At 35.0% G+C, this 24201-nt stretch overlaps 3 protein-coding genes and 1 long non-coding RNA gene across 4 annotated transcripts; all 4 read right to left on the bottom strand.

The window, feature by feature from the left end:
• Positions 1-547: 547 nt before the first annotated feature.
• Positions 548-5898, bottom strand: LOC147518235 (proteasome subunit beta type-2-A-like). The gene is made up of 3 exons (XM_086590140.1): positions 5507-5898; positions 5294-5417; positions 548-1075 (listed from the first exon to the last, which is right to left on the bottom strand). The coding sequence occupies exons 1-3, from the start codon at positions 5662-5664 to the stop codon at positions 740-742; spliced, it is 618 nt and encodes a 205-aa protein (XP_086446266.1). The 5' UTR covers positions 5665-5898; the 3' UTR covers positions 548-739.
• Positions 5899-12725: 6827 nt separating this feature from the next.
• LOC147518236 (uncharacterized) lies at positions 12726-21359 on the bottom strand. Its single transcript, XM_086593863.1, has 12 exons — positions 20781-21359; positions 19937-20029; positions 14979-15121; positions 14749-14881; positions 14584-14646; positions 14390-14510; positions 14111-14314; positions 13701-14035; positions 13403-13603; positions 13231-13323; positions 13029-13136; positions 12726-12941 (listed from the first exon to the last, which is right to left on the bottom strand). The coding sequence occupies exons 3-12, from the start codon at positions 15026-15028 to the stop codon at positions 12726-12728; spliced, it is 1524 nt and encodes a 507-aa protein (XP_086449989.1). The 5' UTR covers positions 15029-15121; positions 19937-20029; positions 20781-21359.
• LOC147518237 (uncharacterized) lies at positions 15357-21547 on the bottom strand. Its single transcript, XM_086593864.1, has 5 exons — positions 21432-21547; positions 18354-19293; positions 17613-18244; positions 17438-17527; positions 15357-16077 (listed from the first exon to the last, which is right to left on the bottom strand). The coding sequence occupies exons 1-5, from the start codon at positions 21545-21547 to the stop codon at positions 15357-15359; spliced, it is 2499 nt and encodes an 832-aa protein (XP_086449990.1).
• A 597-nt stretch (positions 21548-22144) lies between these two features.
• On the bottom strand, positions 22145-23086 carry LOC147518238 (uncharacterized). Its single transcript, XR_015214023.1, has 3 exons — positions 22453-23086; positions 22316-22367; positions 22145-22217 (listed from the first exon to the last, which is right to left on the bottom strand). It is a non-coding gene; the product is annotated as an uncharacterized LOC147518238 (long non-coding RNA).
• Positions 23087-24201: the final 1115 nt, after the last annotated feature.

Here is a 24201-nt window from a genome sequence, read left to right on the forward strand (position 1 = left end):
TAAAACTCATAAATAGTGAAGCTGAGCTAAATCTGCAAAATCAAACTAGACGAGGATGAATTTAGTTTGTCTGATGGTGAGAAGTCGAAACTGGAAACATCTGAAACAAACTAGACGAGCGATCGATACCCTGCTTGAGATTCCTTCAATAAAATCTTCGGTTTTGAATCTGTTTGGCGAGAAGAAGAATAGACATGGATTTAATTTTTAGTTTGGGTTCCTTTTTTAGTTTTTTAGCCAAAAATAAATCACGAGAAGATTTCATGGGACTTTGTAATTCTCACATTTGGTTGATGTGGGCTGCCACCTAATTAGACACATAACTTGGTTGAAATAGTAGGTCATATTAAGTAAGTCCATCTAGCATTACTGCCTGAAAACCGATGTGGAATGTGAGTTGCTTATGTGGCAACTCACTTTTCAACTGTGAACTCAATTTTTGCCGTGTCAACTAGATCGAACGTATCCGTATAAATATTCAAGGCCAAATTGGGAATGGAAATGGAATTGTTGTTCTCTACGGAAAAGACAAAAAATGCGTCAACTCTTTAACCAAAACAACTCTAAGAAATTCAGATCAATAAGGAATTGCAGTTAAACTCACGTATACAACATCAAAGCATTTTTCAAACACTAAAAGAAAACGAAAGAGTTGCTGCTTTATCGATCCTTCAAATAATCTCTGAAAAAAGCCACATATGACAAGTTTGAGAGAAATAGAAGCTAAATCTTAAAGGCCTTATGCTGCAGCAACAACACCAGCATCTTTGATGGATTCGCGCCATGCATATTCCCTAGCACCATCTTTGTCAACAATTTTGATCACAAAATTTGGTGGAGCAACTACCAGCCTGGTCCTGATCTCCAAAATGCATTTGTCAACCAAATCAACTGCTTCTTCCACAGACATCCCGCTGTGATAGTGCCTATCCATCATGGCCAGGGAGAAGTAGGAACCATAGCCAAATGCGCCCTTCTCAATCTTGTGACAGGTAGCAATATAGTCAATGTAGTAAAGAGATGGACCAGTCTCTTCGTCATAGCCAGCCAGAAGAATGTTGACAGAGTAAGGGCTCTGGAAAACCAGAAAATCATGTTAGAGAAGAAAATCAAATAGCAGGGAAGAGTCACAGGAAAATAGTAGAAACTAGTTAGCAGTAACTTCCTAATTTCAACCTTAATTTGAGCATGAGATTATTCATTATTCCAAGTAACCCTAGAGGGAACAAAAATTACTTCAGAGGAATTCTTTAAGGAGTAGATACAATTAAAATTCCTGTTTAATTTCCCTTGTTCACATTCACATTCTATTTTTTTGATAAACATATGATATACATACATACTTACATAAATACTAAATACAAGAAAAGATAAAAGAATCAAACCAAAACTGATGTACCAGAGGAAACCACATCAATAGTCTATTGAGGAAAAAAAAAGAAAAAAAAAAAAAAAAAAAAAAAAAAAAAACAGAAGAAGGGGAAACCACATTAAACGTCTCTACTGATTTTAGAGTCATAGACACTAGGGGTGGGAATTTGGCCCTAACGACCCTAACCCGGCCCTGACCGACCCGACCCTAAGCCCTATAAAGCCCTCACAACTAAAGCCCTCACAGAGTTTAGGGCCGGGCCGGGCCGGCCCTAATGCCTTCTAGGGCAGGGCTAGGGCTAAGATTCTAAAACATAGGCCCGACCCTAACCAAGCCCTAAACGGCCCTGTTTCACACTTTCACTATAAATACACATACCATAATTGTCCAACTCTTTGTTAAATATTTTCAATTAAAATAACATTGTCCTTTGTAATTTATCACTTACACCCAAGGGTACTTCCAATAACTTGTCTTATATAACAAAAACTTGTCAACTTAATGTACCCATGAAGAACAATGAGCACTAGCCTAATAAAAATAAGACTTTATTCCTTTGATCATCAAGTCAAAGTCCATAACTTATTATTCTCAATTTCTTTTCTCACTTATTTCTTATAAATTATATTTTTATTCACATCCAAGCCAAGTCTAAAACTAAAGATTTCCTTCCACACCATTAAAGCAAAAAATACTGAGCGGACATTTTTGTAACATAGAAACCAAAAACAACCTTTGTCGGAAAAATGACATTTGTAATCTCAAACCTTTCTCCATCACTTGTTCAAAAGCCAATATTTTCATTTCCATATACAAAGCTTGGATCACTTTTAAATTAGAAGAAATGTAATATTATATTTGTTTGAATCTATTATAGAAATAATTTATGATATTACAAATAGTTTAACAACTTCCATGACCCTTAACCAAAACTATTATGTTTCTTCTTTATATCTATTACTTCTTTTTTAAAATGATAATATAATTATTTGTCTATGTATTTCAATTTAAAATGTAATTTTAGTGAGGTTTGAGTACAAGGAAGAACAAATTCGAACTCTCGATGTACTTGATTCATTAGATTGTGGATGTGCATTTTAAATTTTTGGACTTATACAAGATTATTACTAGATTGGTTGGACTTTGAGTTTGTAGATTATTGTACATTTTGTAATATAAATGAGTTTTAAAACCGATGTAGTAAAAAAAAGAAAATATATAGGCCCGGCCCTAAAGCCTTTAAAGAGGGCTTAGGGTAGGGTAAGGGCTTGAGGTTTAGACTTGTGACCCGGCCCGAATATTTGAAGGGCTTTAAATGTTTAGGGCCGGGCTAGCCCGACCCGGCCCATTGCCCACCCCTAATAGACACCCAATTAACAAATAAAATAGAGTAGATAAATTTCCCTGCCAAAGGCTAGTTTATGTGTATATGCCAATAAAACTTTCATTGGCTGGATGAAATAGAGACACTCTGCAATTCATTGACCAATAGAAGACATAGAAAACTCAGATACTCAGTCTATGAAGGATATTAGGTGATACACCCATCCTGGGACTGAAACCAATAGAGTCTATTTTGAGGAAAGGCAGGCATGATTATGAGGATGTGACCATATACTAGTGCTAACTCAATTAAATGCAGAATACATCTGGAGTTTTACATTCAATGTGCACCAACCACATAGATCCAATATAATCAAAGAACTTAGAATAACATATACGAAGGAAAAGGAAAGTGGAGAACAGAGGAACCATCCCTTCAACGTGGACCACTCACTTCCTTGTAAAGACAAATTGAAAGAAGTACTTTGGGAGGCATCTAACAATCTAGATCTACATTCTGACAACTTGATCACGAGTTTTTGTTTACTTTGATACTAACATCAAGTCTAAGGAAAAACTATTTTAACTAAACTTTGCAACAAAAGAAACAAATTATAATAAAATAATAATTCAAACATCTACTGGGTCAAGTGGCCAACAAATAAATACAAATCTCCGGCTTTTAGTTTTTAAGCCTTACAGGGATTTTTTATTGGGCATTCAACATTTTTCCCTTAAATTCTTGATCCCACCTAGTCGGTATCGGGTCCATCTCATTTTCCACCTATTAGAAGCCTAAGCAAGTTACCTTGGCACTGCCTCAACAGAATTCTACAAACAAAACCAATAAACCCAATACGTGAAATTGATCAACATCATCATATTCAACCGAATTTGTTTCCATCATTATCACCGTTCATCATCAGTATGGTGAATGGTTGAAGAAAAATCTGTTCAACGATGGAGATGAAGACGGGTTATTACAAGGGTGTCCAACCCAATCCTTAATTTTGAGTATTTACAAAGGTTCATAAGGTCATTTTCCAATTTAGCATTTGGCATTGTTTTTAGTCTTTTGAAGATTTTCTAATTAGACTAAAGTCTTTGTTGTGTATGGCATTACATGTATGCGAATTTACACATCAAACTAGAAATAGAAATTTATTATTGCAGGATATATACTAAAAACTATCAAGGATGACTACAAGAAAAGAGAATTTATGGTTGGTCACTAGCAGTCAATAAATAAGCTAAACTGGCATATCTTTTTCCAACTTCCAAAATCCAAATGGTAACAGGTTCTGTTACCATAGGTAACTTTGTTGACTTGCAACTACAAAAAGGCTTAGAACGGTGAGCTAAACCCTAACAACCCTAACAGTCAAACTTCCCGCCCATGCATATGCTAAACTGCTACGATCCCGAAGTCCCCAATAAGGAAAAACAATATGATGGACATATCCATCTCATCTTCATAAGACGAATAATTTTTCAAACAATCGTCATCCATCAAAGTTTCTCCCAACTGGAAAAACTAAATAATGTTGATAGCCTTTATACCCATTAATTGATTATCAAAACATCTCTTGTACTCCCTTTTATTCAACTTATACTAAAACCTTTCCAGTTAGTTTTTTCCCCCCGACAAAAGTTATATCTCATTCCCAATCGCAGAAGTTACAACCATATATGGATAGCTAATTCTTAGCAAGTTGCTAAGAACTTCTAGTACCATGTACCGATCAAAAAAAGAAAATTACAATATTTCTTGGATTGGGATTCCTTCCCAGTTAGTTAAAAGGGCATGACCTACAATCCTTTCGAAAGGATTGGAGAATAATGGGCATAACATAGCTTCTTTCCATCTTCCACAATCACATCCTCCCAAACCTTTCATAAAGAAGCTTCAAAATAATTTTATTTCATTTCATTCACCCTACCAAATGTACTTCCGAAGAAACATCCTCTCAATAAATCTCACGAAAAGATGACGTTGTCAACTTTCCAAACACACAGTTGCCTCACAAACCAAAGACTTTCCGAAAATTATAAGAACATTTCATGCACCAAAATCACCTATTTTCTCCTCCTGATCTTCCCCTGCTCCCCAATTTCGTATGTGCTAATACTAAGTTTACCCTAAAAAAATTATAATTCATTTTTTTCTCTTTTGATTACTGAAGCTCTAAATAAAGGACATGGCACAGAACACAACCACTTCATGCAGAACCAAGATAGAAAAGCTGAAGAGTGGAACACCGCCAAAGATTAAAACAACCCACCAGAACATAATGTCTCATATAAAATAATATATATATCTTTAATGCCAAACACATTCACTATATCCTCATCCTACACCCCAAAATGAAACTAAACCAAAAGCACTTAACATATGAAAAAATTTAAAGTGCGATCCGTAGAGTCAATACTTAAAATTACTTAAACCATGATCAAGACGTATTCACCAATTACGCCCTAATATACACACTCAAAAGATTGCATTCTAAAGTAAATAAAACAATGCTCTTGAATTGTTGGTCCATAACTTAAGCATCATATCACACACAAAAACCCTACAATTTCAACAACAATCAATACCTTTCTCAACGCTTTAGCGAGTTCGCCGCGGGTGAAATTAGCAGTAGCAGAAGTAGTCAAAGGAATCCCATTACGAAACTGATACAAAGCTACATTCTTTTGAACAAACTCAGTAAATTGAGCCCTACAAAAAAAAAAAAAAAATCATTCTTTCATTCATTACTACTAATTCATATAATAAATGTAAATTATTCTAAACAAGGGTATTCAAACCTGTCACCACTTTCACCACTAGCACCTAAAAGCTTGTGAGAATCAAGGACCATGATTTTGTCTTCGTTTGATTTGTGAACTAGTATGCTGTTTACTGCTGATGTGTCTGCTACTACTAAAGCAAATCCCTTTCCTACTAATCCGAATACACACTCCATTTTTCAGGTTCGATCTCTTTCTTTCTCTTCTGTGATTTGAGGAGCTTCCTTGTTTTTTTATTTATGTTTTTCTTTCGTTCGTGTTAAGCAAGAAAGAAAAGAGTAAAGATGGTGTATTATTGGGCTTGGGCTTTTTAAATGGGCTAACCGTTACCCGGTTGTTTTCCTTGATCCTTCCACATTCATTTATGGGATACACATTATGAGCCTTACTGTAAACTAGCATTTCTGGACGCTCAATGAGCGTTCAATACTTCAATTAACGCATTGAGAAATGGTAAATAACCGTTCAAAACATTAATGGATTGGGTCCTACTTATTTGACTTTGTTTCTCCACTGGGGACAAAAATGTAATTCCAGCCATCAAGTGAGGGCAAAATATGAAAACAAAAATTGATGAATTTACTATTGAAGCCATCGTTTTCTTTAAAGAAGTATATATATATATATATATATGGAGGACAAAATATGTAATTACAACAATAAAATAAGGACAAAAAAGAGAAATAAAATTAATGACGTGATGAAAATTTAATGTAGAGTTAGAAGTTTTCTTTAAAGAAGTAAGATATATATTAGTAATACCATGTGCGCAGCAAGTAATACTAATAGAACCCAACGGCCTCTTTGTAGTTAACAATCTCCTATTTTATTTTATTTTTCATTAATTTATGGATGTGAAACTACCATTTTATCCCTGCAAAAAAACAAAATAAAAAAAATAAAATAAAAAATAGCATGAACTGTAATATTCATGTTTGGCAAGAGGCAAAATTGAAAAAAAAATTAATGGCGTGATGAATTTACTGTTGAAGCCCTCGTTTTCTTTAAATAAGTTAGATAACTAGTTTTTGAGCCCGTTCAATGAACGGGGATAGTTTTCACAACCTATTATATGCCAAAAAGTTTTAACTATAGAATAGTGTAGTGTTTCAAATTTTGATGTCAACACTAATACTGCAACATAGTATTAATAAAATTAAAAATAGCTCAAGAAATATAATTAATTTGATTTATGACAAAAAATTATGGAAAAACAGAGAGTGGTTAAGTATATTAAATTATTATGAAAATTATTAGTAACTATGTAGAGCTATAAGATATGAATATTATATTGACTTTCACAAAAATTTTGATGTGGATGGTTCTTTGTCTTCTCCAGTTCGGTTGTGTAACTGTTATCCATATGTTCTGCTTTATCATATAATTTTCCCGTTTGTGAAACATAAATAGTGTTTTGCAAGGCCAAATTAAATTCTCATTGCTATACCGAGAAATACTTAGCATGAGTTTAGTTTTTAAGTCTAACGAATGGTGAGTTGTTTGACTTATTAGGATTAACAACTATCTTAACTTTGCTGATCTTGCTTTATATTAAATTATTATGAAAAATATTAGTAACTATGTAGAGCTAGGTGATATTAGCTTTTCCTTACGTCTTTAGAGTTTGAACTCTCTAAATTGGTACAAAAGCAACTCAAATTTCCTTACTCACGATTTTCGTTTTCGTAAAGCTAAAGTAAGGATTCGAACCAACCTAAAGTCTAGGACAACTACAAATTGGTTGTTACAATAAAGGGAACTAATGAGTAAGGTTATAATACTAATGCTAGGTTTTCTTTCATACACAAACATTAAAAAAAATATTAAAGTTTGAAATCATGCACTTAATACAAAAGACAAATTACTAAAGAAAGAAAAGTGGAGAGCTAATCCTCCTCATGTGAAACTAACATTTAGTTGTTGATTTGAAAAGGTTTATTGATTCTTCCTAGACTCATAGACAAGCCCCTAATGGAAGAAAACTTGATCCCTAGCATGCATGGCTCACTTAAGAGCTCATACATGCTAGCAAGTGGAACCAAGCAATAACTTATCTCTAACCTCATTGCTTTGATTCCTAACTAGACACTACACCAACTATCATTTTGGGATAGGATGTAGAGCTAGTTGTTCTTCCTAACAACCTACCAAACCAACAACAATTATTTTTCCCTCACATGAGTTGGATTAACTCCCCAAAAGGGAAGTTAGCTCATGATCCTTGGGACAAGGAAATTACAACTAGAAAAACAAAAAGAGAGAGAAAGAGGAAGAAGATAAACAATCAAACTCACTTCTTTTTATTTTCTAGAAGAAAACAAATGTTTCCTCCATTAAAACTATTACAAACTTCTTACCAAAACTAAAAACTAACTTATGATTTTTTTCACTAAGGAACTAAAATAATGCCATGTAAGGAAAATAAGTCAAGGGAGTAAATGGAGTGTCCCCCACCCTTGTCTAATTTCTTCTCCATTTGAGAGAAATCTCATTTCCTCCCACGTGAATCATCAAACCACATTAATTTATTTTTATCCACCACATTAAAACAAAGTGACTCCTTGCCTTTTTTTTCACTATTAACACCTAATCTAATTTATTACATGCAAGGTGTCAACTTTGCACCAATAATTTGTTATTTTTGTCTTGACATGCTCCATGATTGATGACTCATCCAATCTTGTGGCCCCGCGATAAAGGGTCCATGTGCGATCCAATGGCGGTCAGTATTTTGGGCGCTTTTTACAACTTCCCGCCTATCGTAGAGTTCATCGTCCGATTGTCCGAAAGCAGCTCTCTTTGTCGCGTTCGAGTCCCGGTTCGAGAGGTAGGAGCTTTGGAAGTTTGATACTTCAATGCGGATTTGGAAGAATTCATATATATGCCGTTCCTCGTGCTTTATCGCAGGTTTAACCAATATTTCCATGTTTACTGCAAATACCTGCAAAAGTATGAAAACATATTTATTTCATGATTATTAAACACATAATTAACCAAATTTATATGTCTCAATGGGGTTTCATAATACACTTTGGGTACTTATCACTAGGAGATATGAATATTATATTTATCATTCATCTAAATTTACTTGTTAAACTAAGCAAGTAAACTACCTTCACAGGTAAGGATTGTAAAGATTGCCTGTGCTATGAGTTTCTCTTCCTCGATAGTGATCTAAGGTATGTAGAAATTCCTCTTACTCAATAGTGGCTACGGCAAGAAAGTATGATCAATGATCTTTTACTAATCCAACATCGTGTTATATGCCCTCATATTTTCTCTGTAATTTTTAGACATTAAACCACCTTCAGAATCTAGTAGTTGGTTTAGGAATGTAGGTGCATCAGCCAAAAGAGGAAGTTGAATTTTTCCATGGAGGCAACATATTCCAAACTTTGGTTTCTTGGTCTCCTTTGTTTTACCAACCCTTTCTTCATACCAAAGTATTGCTCCACAAAATGAACATAGAGACTTTGGCTCTCCAAAATTCCAGGCTTCTTGATAATTTTCTGTGTTAAACACAAACATATAAATTTGTTTAGGAATTTTTATCATAATACAAAAATAAAATATATTGAAAGTCTTACTTTTATGTTCGATTTCATTTGATATATCTTCTTCATCACCATCTGCTTCACTACTCCTCATTTGTGAATAATAATCTTCGTCTAATGATATATACTCATTAAACTTAGCAACAACGAATTTTTTCCTCTTCTTCAGGTCATCTCTTTTTTGCTTAGAATTTTTTTTCATTAATTCATTTATTTCCTAATTTTGCATACACCCAACACTAAGAGGCCTTAGTTTTTTTTTTTTTTTTTTTAACTCATTCGATTAGATCGATTAAGTTTACACACTGCTTTTCTTAAAACTGGATAAGTTCCTGCAAAATCAATCAATTAGTGTTTTCTTGCCGCAATATTTGTGCTAGTGTATAACATAACTCAACAAAGAGGAGAGGGTATATGAACTGATATCAGGTGGACTCATTTTCATGGCAGATTAGATTTAGAACAATAACCATCAGGAATCACTTAAGCAGGGTAGAGAGAATGAAGTTAAATCAATAAACTCTTTTGACCTTTTACTTGCTATCCTGTAACTCATTAGGTTATCCTTTGAAGTATTAACATTAGTGTTGGCCATAGTTAGAATTTATGTTTCGTTAGATTTGAAAAATAGAGATTTCATGACCATGTTCAGTAGATAAAAAAATGGCTGTTAAATCACAAAATCCAATGGTTAGACCAGCTAGCACATGCATGTATGCATCCAAAAATGTGTATGCATGTTTCTATTTTTATACACAGAGATAGTACATATGCATGTGCAAAAATGTCAATAGAATGAGTTGGTTTGGGCTGGTCGCAAATAATGCTAGAATCGTCATGAGGTATTGGGTACTATCACAACATCACAACCACAGAGAAAAATCCAGATCAAAAAGTGGAGGTGTCGAGTCAAATAGAAAAGTAAGTAAACATAGAGAAGGTTAAGGCTGAAAATAGCATATACCGCATAAAAAGGCGAAGATGTGGTATACCGTATACCATAATAATTATTATAAAATCATTTCATTTCCAATTCAGTTGATTTTTGTTTCCTAGGTTTGAGAGTGAGTTTGATATAAGAAATCGAGTTTTCGGTTTAGTAGGTTTTAGGAATTTTGTTTTATTAGGATTGGTACGAAGGCTGGAAGGGTTTTTTTAGAGGGTCCCTCTAGTGGGATAACAATTACTACTAAACATATGAGTACTTGTATTTGTTCTCTTACCACTTCAAATTTTGTATAGATACTGTATATGGACTTATTGACAATATTTATTTTCTTTCCGTCTCCAACCTCTCCACATGCTATCAGTAAGTCATATCTAACGACTATTCCCCAAAATAATATAGGTAGTTAGAGAAAAATTCAGTTAGAGCAAAATCATTGGGAAAAAGATCAACGTAAGAACTAAGATAATTTAGTAAGATGCACAACAACAAAACATAGCAACGATAGCTTCCAAAGAAAGCTATGAAAGATCTATAATAGCGTTGTGGTGCAAGCTATTGAAGCTCCTGCTATCTTTGTTGCCAAGTCAAACATAGCATCCCTGACAAGCTATGGCTGCTGAACCACTTATAGCCTAAAGTGCAAGCCATTAATAAGATGACTCCATCTCCACGCTTATCAATCAGACTTGTTATTTGTTTTTTTTGTCCCGCAGTGGCTTCGAATTACCCCTTCACTACAAATATTGGAATTCAATTATTTGCAAAGATAACTTAAACTCAAATTCTAATTGTATTAATCACTAAAACCATAATATATGGTTATACACTCATATGTATATATCCTACAATCATAACAACAACAATAACAACAACAAAAAAATTTGACTTTCAAATGCTTTTCGGTGCTTGAAAAACAATGTTTAACAAGATTCGCAACTATGTTCCTTGACACAATACTTCACTTTTCCACGAACCTCCACAGTGGTCAACTTAAAATTTCAGCAAGCAACAAGTTCCATAGAGGTCAGCCTACAGTTCAAGCAAGTCACAAATCACCGAAGTGGGTCAACCTAAAACGTCATCAAGCAACAAGCTCCACAGAGGTCAACCTATAGTTCTAGCACATATCACCACAATTGGTCAACCTGCATTCCAAACAAGAAACAGAGCTCTTAAGCAAATACCCATTGCACTAATTGAAAGTCCTCTTGGTTATATGCTTCATATTCTTAAACCATATAAATTCAAGCTCAAACCATTATCTACACTAATTTAATGACGATCAAAATTATCTACACTTTGTTTTGGCCGTGATGGCGTGATCGTGATACACAAGGGCAATTTAGTGAGTTCCCAAATCCCATACTCTGCTCGAAAGGTTAAATACGTGAAGGGTTAGTAAGATAGACGGCATCAAACATATCTCAACAACCACCCCCCACATTCAGCTAGTTGAGTAACATTTAGAACTGCCATTCAATTCAGTTGTTCATGCGCTTCAGAGTTGATAGTCAGCATCATGAGCAAAATTTGAGGATCACCAACTGATATAAGGGATCTTTCACCACTGATGTCCTTGATTTGGGTGCGAATCTAAAGTTCTTACTTAATATCCAATCTCAATAGTTTGAGTACTAACCTTATTCAGATATAGCATTAGATATAGCAAAATGAATGCAAAATAAATCAATCATGTTATTAACAGAAAAAGACAAGCAGTTTCAGCCTTTTAGGCCTCCAAATCCATCTGTGCGTGGACTTTATCATTGAAATTTAAAACCCTAGTTCTGATTCTTTCCAACCCCAAGACATTCAATGTTCCTTAAAGAATAAAAATGTAGCCATCAATTATTTGATGATTCACTAAAGAAGGCTAAGAGAATCCATAGGTCCAATGGCTTGTGACCAGGCCATGAAAATAGAATTTTCGTCGGACAAAATAACCACAAAACCCAACTGAAAGCAAACAAAAACATTGTTGTTTAGAACTACAACCTATAGAACTACAACCTATAGCGCACAAAGTCTCGGATGACCAAAATAATTTCGGGTGAGAAGAGCCGGTTCAGTGATGATGATCGCCATCGTCATTGTCATGTCCAAAAAAAAAAAAGCATACCCATTTTAATAATATGATCATCGGGCCATGCTATCGATCTTGTCACAGCCTGCTCCATCATTCGTAATCCATTGGATGGTTTCCAAACTTTTGCACTAGGTTCAAGCGCATTAGTTACCCAAACCTTGCAAGCACTCGCCCAAGTTTGACATCACCTGCAGATTGCATTCGATCATCTGTTAGCCATGTTCCTTCAAGAACTATATCCTCTTTATCCATCCCGAACAACTTGCACTCAATACCTTCAAAAGATGGCTATCATAAAACAAGAGCAAGAAAAAAAAAATACAATTATACACAAAAAGTTCAGTATAAGTAGACAATCAAACTAGTTTCAAATATAAATCAAACTTAACTACATCGGTGAAGGTTGTATACACGGGGTGGAGATTTATTAGCATGGACAAATGATGAAATGCCCCTGCTTTTAATTGTAAATCAGTAATAATGTGACAAATATCTAAAACCGAAAACATAACTGGAACCAAACTACTTTTACACACTTGCTTGACTTTGCATAAGCTGAGTCATTACTTGTTGCATGTTTTTCATTTGTTTTGCATTTCCCTCTTTTCAATTATATGGTGTTGCATGTCCCCGCTCAAAGTTTCCATGCTAGCAACCTTCTCGTTTAAAACAGAAACTACTTCTTGCAGTTGGGCCACTGTTTTGTTGTTTTGAGTAATAAGTCCTAACATCGATGGACATACACCAAACCCATATCCTCTCACTCGCCACGACGTTTCGTGTCCAAACAAATTGAGAAATAGCATCGCCTTGGAGATAAGGAAGATGACTCGCTTGGGTTTCTCTAAATTCTTGTATCTTTTCCTGAACATCCATATTTGGCTTACCATCAATAACTAAATAAATGAAACAATAGAAAAATTCAAGTATATTTACACGGTATTATTTTACCACTTTCGCAGCAACTGCATCATTGGCGGGTTCACCATTCTTCTTAGTATGTGCTTTCTCCCACACATCAACTCTCGATACAGAGGATGGGTTGGAACTCTCTTCTTTCTACATATAATTTTAAATAAGTTAAACAGTGAACTAGACATGTTAAGCTAACTATTCTCTTAGAAATGACATAATCATAATTGAATGATCTTACCATTTCAGCCTCCAATCTAGCATATCCCTTTCGACTACATGTGTGTGGAAGATTCTGTTTTGCTCTCATCTTCTTGAACTTCATACTTATCACCTAGGGAAAAAAACAGTACTCCCTCTTAAGTTTTAAAATCTTATGAACAAAACTATTAAGAACAATAAACTATACATACTTGAAATTCTTTGGAGAGCCTTTTTCTCACAAAACTTTTCCACCATTCGAGCTTAATATTCTTAGGCCTTTTTTCCATTCTTTCCTCTTCATTTGCACATGATGCTATTATCCTTGAGAATCTGGACTTTGACGATCTCCACAAGTAGCCCAACTCTCTCATGGTAATATGTCTTGCACTTTCAGGAACGACAAACTTTTGCTACAAAACAAAATAAAAAAAAGTACAGTAAATTTTAAGCACTGATAATAACCATGTAACATTAAACAAAATTTAGCAATATTGCATTAAACAATACCTTTGTTACTGTCCACAATGAATCTTTCGTTTCATTTGAAACTTTCTTCCAATTGTCAATATTTATATCAACCATCAGCCATACTTGAGCTCCCAAGAAAGACACAAGCTTCTTAGACTCTTCATGTATAGGTTGACCCCTTTCGTTGTATGTGACTTTCAACCGTTTGCTTTTTTCAGTTGGTATGACATTGCATACAGCAGGCCCCCTTTTAGTTGAATTCTTTGTTAATCCTTTTGTAGATGGGTTCAGCCCGCTTTCGAAAGAGTCACCTTGGTGAGTCTCATCATTTAATCGATGATTAGAAATTCTTTCAATTGGTCTAATATTCTGGTCTGCATCAAAACAGTATGAAAAACTTAACATGAAATCAATAGTGAGGACAAATCGATATAAGGATGCATGTATACCTGAAATAAAGACATCATTGCGAGGATTCAACCGTTTGCTTTTTTCAGTTGGTATGACATTGCATACAATAAGCCCCCTTTTGGTTGGATTCTTTGTTAATCTTTTTATATATGGGTTCAGCCCGCTTTTGAAAGAGTCACCTTGGTGAGTCTCATCATTTAATCGATGATTAGAAATTCTTTCAGTTGGTCTAATATTCTGGTCTGCATCAAAGCAGTATGAAAAACTTAACATGAAATCAACAGTGAGGACAAATCGATATAAGGATGCATGTATACCTGAAGTAAGGACATCATTGCGAGGATTTGAAATGTGTACACCACCGTCTGAATGTCCAAACAGTGTAGCAAGAATTGCATCTCTCTCTTTCTTAACTCTTTTACTTGCACTCTTTGAACTCTATAAAATATAAGTCAGACTTAGATCACCAAATATGTTCTTCCTAATTCAGGTTTACATTAAAAATGCTTACCTCTGCTTCTGCCTCATTGGGTTGTGACAATATACTATGAGAACCAAGACATGCTACTCCTTTCTGCAATAGAAAAAAAAAAACACAAACAACACATTGAATTAACCTCATCTTCAAAAGCAATTTCAGTAAATTAGATTTAACAAGTACGGAACATAACCTTACCTTTTCAAGCTTTCTCTTCATGTCTGCAAGTATTTCATGATTTTCCCCATTATCAACACCCTTACCTCGTTGTTTCATCTTCATGTACATCTCCTCCCCTTTATCAGCAAGAATTTGCTTAAAATCAGCTCTCCTTCAAAAAGACACACACAATATAATGTAATTAATTAATTCCATCTTCAAAAACAAAACTATATATCACATTGACAAGTACCCTCACATAAACTTACCTTCTCACGCTTTTTGCCCCTGCTTGACAGTGGTTCAGGGTCTCTATCATCAATATTCTTACCTTTCTTCATTTTCTTCTTGTTCTCTTCCTCCTCATTGCCATGAGCCTCATTGCGATACAACCGAGATTTACCCATGACGTCTAATATGTGACCAGGGCAGAGAAGTCATTATATAAAGTTCAATCAACAACCTTTACTATATATAATACATACACAAAGTGACACAAAGTTCATCAAACAAAATATAAATTCATCAAACATACTTGTCAATAATACAAAATAGCATATAAGAAATTCCAACAAAAAGTTGAGACATAATATTCTATTACATTTCTGAACAAAACTAAATCGACCACCAATTACATGCATATACTATTATACCCATACGCCTTCACAATCCTTTCTCACATAAGTCTCATCATCATCATTATTGACATTCCAGTTACAGATAGAAACATCTTGTGCTTGTGGGAAAATGTCAACAATGTTCTCATGCATCACCAACTCAATGAAACCTTTCGGCGGAACCTTCAATAGGACATACCAGGCAAATAAATCACTTTCCCTAGAGTAAAAGACTTTGTTAGCTTGTGATGCTAGTATGAAAGGCTCTTTCTGTTGGCTTTGTCCTTGGTGAAGGTTAACCAAGGTGAACCCATCGTCAACTTTAACACCACTGGTAACATTTGCCCAATAACAATTAAACACAGGAATTCGAAAAGTATGATAATCAAGCAAAATAATGTCTTTTATATAACCATAATACGGAACCGTCTCAAAAACTTGGTTTGTATCCTTTGAACTAGATCGGCACAATGTTTTCGAATTGATGCAAATGCCGCTATCTTGAGTAGATTTCTCTCCCTCTTTGGTATGGAAGCGTTGTCCCTTGATGATATAACACGAGCATGACATTGCTTGATTGCGAGGACCATAAGCAAGCCACTTCAATAAGTTGGATATCTTGGTTTTCTTCTCTTCATCTGTGACCTTTTGCCTCAGCCAACTAGAAAAACTTGCTACATGTCTTGCCCACAACAAGCTTTCATTCTTTGAGAGACGTGGCTCTAAATGCTTAAGTTCATCTAAGTGCAATCTGGTCAATTAAAAAACAATCATGCACGTGTTTGATGTTAAAAATTAAATAATAGAAAAGATTTAGTTATACATACTTTACATATGGTTCCACTACAACCATGTTAAATAGCACATAACGATGTGCACTCTCAAGCATCTCGTATGTTAATGAAACTGGTCTCTCCTTAGAAGTAGGGCGTCCTTTAAGTATCGTTTCATTATACTCTTCATGTCGAGATTCTCTTACATCCATTCCATCTACTTTCTTCATATGCTCATGATAAGAGCCCAAAACTGTAGTTTTAACCCCTTAACCATCATACTTTTAGACCAATTATGTGAGTAATAATTAAGAGTTAATACTAATTACGTGTTTTTATGCATTTCAGGCTTCAAAGTCTATTATGTGCAGAAATGTGCCACTTTAGTGAGATAAAGGAGCAAAGGTCGGTTGCTAAGGAGTTCTGTGAATAAAGGCCAAGATTCAAGGAGACAAAGCCTTTGTAAAGCCCGGTCAAAAGCTGAAAAGTCAACACGGGCAGAAACAGCACACAAAGTCTGCAGAACTTCCGAAGGCCGTATCTTTGGATTCAGACCTCGAAATTGGGAGTATCTTATGTCAAAATGACCGGCTCGGAAAGAGCTTTCCAATGGTCCAAGCCTTGACCCAATCAGAGGAGCAGAAGTGGACGAAACATCTATCGAAGCCAACCGCAGCTGAAGAGCCCATTTTGGACTAAAGAAATTGGGTTTTGGGCCCGATTTTCCGGCCCAAAACATGGCTCCAAGCCCATGCACGATTTTTGGATCTGAAAGTATAAAAACAAAAGCTTACCTCTTTGTTAGAGATAGTTAGGTTAGGAAGCTAATGTTAATGGAATTTAGGGTTAGAAAAAGATAGATCTAGATCTAGTCTTTTTACATTCATTCAATTAGTTAGTTTAGAATCATATTTAGTTTTTAGAATAAAGTATTAGTTCTTCATTTCAATTTAGATTATTGTTTAAATTCTTATTTAGATTTAGTTGTCATAAATTCATAATTAGTTATTCACAATCTAAATTCTAAATTAGTTTTAATTTCAGTTTAATTTAATTATGTCTTATTGTTATTATTGTTCTTGTGTTGGGAATGGTAGTATAGAAATTTCACATCAAATCATTATTCTCACCATTGTTCCTTTTGGGTTTGATTAGTTGAATTCGATTTAAGTCTAGAGAGTTAAGAGTGGACGAATCCTTACTCATTATATTGCATGATTATGTTTTGAGAGTAAGAAGAATTGATTTAAACGTAAGAATAGTAGGATTACGTATTAGTGTTGTTAACATTAATATTAGGATTTTACTATTTTTACGGTTATCAGCTCACTACAAAACCTCATAGCTTCATCTGCAACATAATTTTCTGCTATGCAACCTTCAGGACGTGCGGGATTCCTAACGTAACCTTTAAGCATCTTCATGTATCTAAAGAAATATGTAAGATGTAACTTATAATGTTAATTTTTTTATTATTTTGACAAAATTGATCTGAGTAAAGGCAAGTAATTACCTCTCAAATGCAAACATCCAACGAAGATGAACTGGCCCACCCACTCGTGCTTCCCGTGCTAAGTGAATAGTCAAGTGCACCATTATATCAAAGAAGGAAGGAGGAAAGAACCTTTCTAACATGCACAAAGTTTCAACAACTTCATCCTCAAGGGCTTCCATCTCTTTTCTATGTATGACTCTTTGACATAACTTGTTGAAAAAAGCACAAAATCGAAATATTGCATCTCTTGGACCTCTTGGAAGAAGCCCTCTCAAAGATATAGGCAACAATTGTTGCATTAGAACATGGCAATCATGAGACTTGAGACCAATTATCTTGCCTTCCACCATCTTAACGCATCTTTTTCCAATGTTTGAGCTATAACCATCCGACAACTTTAAGTCCGTCAATCTCTTTAACATGATATTTTTGTCCTTCTTTGATAAAGTATGAGGTGCAGTAAGAAGAAAGGTTCTTTTACCATTATCTTTTGGATGCAATGCACACCTAATTCCCATTACTTGTAAATCTTGGCGAGAATGAAGTCCATCTTTAGATTTTTCTTTCACATTCAATAATGTCTCGACAATGCTTTCACACACGTTTTTTTCCATATGCATCACATCCAAGTTGTGTAACAAAACTAGATGCTGAAAAACAGAATGAAGAACTATTTTATCACACTGCAAAATGAAAATCTATTACAAACTTAGGAAAAAAAAACATATGGACTATATACAAATCGAAGATAGTTATTACCTCATAATATGGCAAGTCGAAGAAAATTGATCTCTTCTTCCACATGTGCCCACACTTCTTCTTTATTTTCATTCCTATCCTGACTTTCCCAAAATCATTTTGAATGTTCTCAACCTCTGCAAAAACTTTAGTGCAAGCCAATATACTTGGCTTTTCTCCAAGTTCTTTCTTCCCGTTAAACCAACTCTTTTTCTGCCGATAAGGATGCTTACTGGGAAGAAATTTCCTACTGCCCATGTATGCAAACCTTTTACTAAAAGGCAACCAGCATGAGTAGGTTTCATTGGCACACACATGACATGCTTTTTTCCCCTTAACTGTACATCCAGCTAAATTTCCAAGAGCTGGAAAATCACTTATAGTCCACATCAAAACTGCCTTCAAACTAAAAAAGCTTTTGGTGAATGCATCATAAACTTGAACCCCTTTATTCCACAACTCAAGCAAGTCATCTATAAGTGGTTGTAAGTACACGTCTATTTCATCCCTCGGATGCTTATCCCCTGGTATTAATAATGCCAACATCATGTATTCCTTTTTCATGCATAACCACGGTGGTAAGTTGTATATCACTAGCATTACTGGCCAAATACTATACTTAGAACTTAGACCACAGTAAGGATTCATTCCATCAGCAGCCAAAGCAAGTCTAAGATTTTGGGGATCATTTGAGAAAGAAGGCCAGTTTTTATTGATTTTGTCCCACACAAAGGAATCCACCGGATGACGCATGTAGCCATCTTTACTTTTATTATTAAAATGCCACCTCAAAAGTTCAGCCTTCTGAACCGACCCAAACATCCTCTTAAACCTTGGAATTATAGGAAAGTACCTCAACACCTTTTTCGGAACTTTCTTATAAACCTTATCAGTCCTATCATCTACTTTCCATCGAGAAGAATCACATTTTGGACATGTATTTGCAAGCTCTAGATCACCCCTAAAAAGAACACAATCATTCACACAAGCATGGATTTTCCTCTCCTCTAAATCAAACTCATTTAGTAACCTTTTCACCGAATATAGAGAATCTGGTAGTGTATTGTCATATCCATCTCTTTAATTATTAGGTGACCCCATACAGTTTCACAACTCTGACGCCTTAGGTTCTTACACTGTTTGCAAGGGAATAAGATATTATCTAGGTCTTCTCCAGTTTTCAAAGCATTCCCCCTAGCGAACAATATAAACTCTTGAACCCCAGCTTTATACTCATTGGTGTTTCTACAAGTAACAAACAAGAATCAACAACCTAACTACTTAAGAAGTGAGAAGGTACTGACGCAAGGTGTTGTTTTACCTGTCATATGACATCCACTCCTTGTCCATCTTCTCACATCACACACTCTCTCTCTCTATTCAATTTTCAAAGTCAAACAAACAAAAATTCAAAGTTCAAACAACTAACAATTCTACCAATGTCAATGAATCCATGCAATACTAAGCATATAATTAAACTGTTTCAAACATGCTCTCACTACTCTTGTTTGAACTAGCAATATTAGTATCAAAATAACAAAATGAAATCAATAACCAAATGAAATCAATAATGAAATGAAATAAATATGAAATATGTATATTACCTACACAGCAGAAAATCAATCAACACAAACAACTCGAAATCTCCTCGAATTTAATGAAGAAACAGATTGATCTGCCTCGAAATTCAATTTGATCTACATAAAAATGTAAGAAATTAGTAATGATCAAATCTGAAATCCCTAATTTTCACTCGCCTCGTTTTCGCTTGGCTTCTGAGAAATGAGTTTTCTCTTTCCTGTTTTTTTGAGACAAAATAGAAATGGGTTTTCTCGATTTTATGTGAGGAGTAAAGAGTGAAAAAGAGGAAAAAGAAAATAGCGACACTTGCTTTTATGGGTTTTCTCGATTTTCTAGTCTCAAGAGTTTGGAAACCCGGGGAGTGATTTGTGCTTGTGATTTCATTTTTTGGTTTCACTTGCGGCACACTATTTTTTTTATTTGGAAAGAATTGAAATAGCGGGAAGGTTACGTGAGCTACTGTTTTAATTGAGAGCAGGTTAGGTTCGCTACTATTGCTGGTTGAAATAGCGTGCCCATGAGGCCTGTGGTCGCTATTGCTGCTACTTTTTGTTGTAGTGATGTTAGGAACAGTCACCATCTGTCTCTTCTAGTGTCTATGTCAGTGTCTATGTCAGCCAACGCAAATGTTCACTTTCAGTTTAAATTTCATTCCCCTTAGGCAAGTCAGCTTGGAGAATTCAACTTAAACTCAGTCAATAAGGTTTGAACAATAAGTCATAGTCATTTATATTGTAATGAAACTGAGCCAATAAGAATAAAAATATAGCTTCACTCCAAAACTTGGGGAAGAAGAAATCTCTTCCTCAATTCAATAATATCCACACCAGTAGCTTTTATCTACAAATGATGAGTAGTGTGCTTAACTGCTTCAGCCCAGTCTACTTTTTGTCTTCCTCGATCTCATTCTCTTAGAACCCTCATGTGCACATCCCTTAAAACTTGGATTCCTTTTATAAGAATCAATCCAGAGATAAGAAAATTGATCAAACGAAATCCAATTAATAAAAAATAAATAAACTAATAATGGCCTCCCAAAAAATACCTAATCATATAGCAAGTCCTTCAAACAAACAAATATATTGACATTAAGAAAGTTGAAACAGTGGGGTTTCTTCACTCCTCCAACGGTTGGTAGCGGTGCTGTTAATGTTGATTTTTTCAGTTTTGTTGTTAACGGAGAAGTTTTGGTTTGAATTCTATGTGCACCAGTTTAATTATTTTTGCCAATCATTATTGATTGTGCGTTTTAACTATCAGCTATCAGTACCGTTAAGCATACTCTTCAAAGGGGACTTGTGATCAGCATATGTCAGTATATATATATATATATATATATATATATATATATAGTGCTAGAGATAGCGGATCATTTTCTATTTCCTACCTTTCCATTACAGTTATGATTTATGTCAACAGGCATCTAAGCAAAGTCAAGGTGCAGTTCATAGACTCTAGGGCAATTAAGGGCAAATAACATGTCTTCCAAGTCTCAACCAAGTGAAAAGTCGATAATACCTTTGGTCTTTGGTAAAACTTGCACTGGTAACCTCAGCTGAACCATGTGCCCTAACAATAGAGCTTAATAATAATCGAAAGTAAAGCTTATCCATCCCATACTCGAATAGCACCATCTTTAGATGATATTATGCACATACCACCTGTAGATGATATTATGCACATACCACCTGTAGATGAATACCTTCCCTATATTCCATATACATGCCAGTTAGCTGACTTGATTGGAGGAATGAACCTTGATGCAGTTCCACTTATGCTGACTCTTAAGTCTTAAGTACAAAATTTATGAGATGACGCACTGATTGATTGCACCATTTACTCCTATCTCCGGGTTATTTGCTGTTAGGTAACATTGGAAAGTATTTATATCGCATAAATGTGCTATATGATGATCCGCTCCTCGTAAATGTGGAACATCAACATCGAGTAATCATGATATATTTAAAATAGGTATCATGCATATGTTTTGTGATGGAGCTTGGTTACATATTGGATGCATATTATACAGAGAAATGTATAACTTGGGATTCAAACTCATGTAATTTACTCGCATAACTCCGTCCATGGACAATGAGCGAACATCAATGTGCATCAAAGTTACAAAACAGAACTATACTCCTTCTTAACTTATACATCTAGAGTCAAATTACGTACTATAGATAATATAACACCACAGAGTAGATAAATAAATCAACAAAACTACGCCAAATATGATAGCTACCTGCTAAAAGATGTTCCTCTAAAGGATGGAAAGATACAGAGCGAACATTAATTGTGAGTATCCTGTAACATTTCAAAAGCATGTTCCGTAGAAAGTAAGCCATCTTCCACTCCTAAGTTTGAGTATAAATCTAAATTCAGAAAAGTAGGATATGGGGAACCTGAATAACTCTGAAAGTTTTCTTCGCCACTGCTTCTGAAAAATCAAAGAGCCTGAGTATTTCATTTCCACACGACCACACATCAGACATTATATACAATTTGCAGTATGTTGGAGACTGTTAAGAAACATACGAACCAGAATTCAAAAGGATGTAGGAGCCCCATATCTCCCCTGCGAATTGGTGCCCCACTGGCTGACCGATGAAAAGAGGCATAGGCCAGTCCCTTATAAGAGTCAGTGTCGGCAACTCTCATTCCGGGTAGGGTAGGCGGGAGACCAAACCACCATTCCACTGTCAGAACCTCATTCATAACTTCCTTTTTCTTTCAACCTCTGCTTGCTTCATTCTCATTATCCAAAATATTCTTTCTAGATAGAAAGCTTTCGATGTCTATCCAACAAATCAGGCTCAACATAAAAAACACCTAGCCTGAATGATGTGTTCATGTAAAGGCACTGAAGTATATTATTAGCATAGCATGTCGCACCTAAATTGGTCAAACCTACATGTGAATCAACAGATTCAGGAAGATCCTCACATGGATCTGGACCAAGAGCAAGAATAATATCTGACATCTTCCGCCGTAAGTCTGATTTCCGAGTTCCATTTGGAGGAGGAATCAACCCGTAGAAGCAGTTTGGATTATCTTTTCAGTTTAGCTTCCGCATCATATAAAGCTGACAAAGGTTTCTACTTCACGATTCTTTGATTGAGTGTGGAGTTTTTCGTTTAGTAGGTTTTATAAATTTTGTTTTATTAGGATTCGTATGAAAGCCCGGATATTTTGATATTTGAGGAGGCCCAAATAAATACATAATAAAGAGAGGAGAAAATAACAAATTTAGGGAGGTCTAACTAATATATAGAGTTGCCTTTTTTTTTTAGGAGTCTATGAGATTATGAGAATGCACGGTTTGGAAAATAAAGACATAAGATGAGGATTTTTTTAGGAGTCTATGAGATTATGAGAATGCATGGTTTGGAAAATAAAGACATAAGATGAGGAGAGAGATAAGGTGCAAGCTAATTTAGGGAGTCCTAACTAATATACTGAATGGGTGTTTTTTTAGGAGTGTATAACATTTTCCCTTTAATTAGTGTTTGTTTCTCGTTCGTATGCATACCACTTTGTGGATAATACTTCTCATTAAAAGTTAGCTTCTCTTTGGTATTGGCTTATAATCAGTTTGTACTCTCTATTGCTTTCATGCAGGAGGTGAGGTTGGATAAGGAGCTATATATAGGGTGTAAGTTTGTTTCTGAAGCTATCCTACTTGAGCTGAATGTTGTGCTCAGGAGTATAACATGTGCAGAATATTGTCAATTATTCTCCTTTCCCCGACTTACTTTCCCTCTCTGATGTTGAGTGATGGAATTTCAAATTGTTTCGACTATATTGAGTATGGAGTTTGATATTTTTAATGTACTTGTATTGCCGTTAAGCAGATTAGGCAGGAGAAAGTTATATTTGCTAGTTACTCTCCTCCACAGAGATTACCTCATGGACAATATCTTTGGTCTGTTCAACCAATTACCTAGTTAAGTAAAAGTAGGCTAGGCATTTGAAATTCCAACCTGCTATATTGCCCCCTTTCCCAAATTTATGGAAACCCTTTCTATACCAAATATTGAATTTTGTGAATTTCTAATTTGAGAAGAAGTAGAAAACAGTTGGACACTTGGACACTGTTACTATAATTTATTTTTTCAATCTTTTCGATTAGTTCTACTTCAATTTAATTTAATTACTATATTAGTTCTATCATATTTTATGCTTCATTACTTTAAATACAGGAAGAAAGTTATTGTTGTTCCCCGAGGACTGAGTACTTTTTTTGCTCGGGCATGTGTTCTTTGATGAGGGAGGATACTCTCTCCGAAGA

This window comes from Coptis chinensis, chromosome 2 (assembly GCF_015680905.1).
Source record: "Coptis chinensis isolate HL-2020 chromosome 2, ASM1568090v1, whole genome shotgun sequence".
NCBI classification, from domain to species: Eukaryota; Viridiplantae; Streptophyta; class Magnoliopsida; order Ranunculales; family Ranunculaceae; genus Coptis; species Coptis chinensis.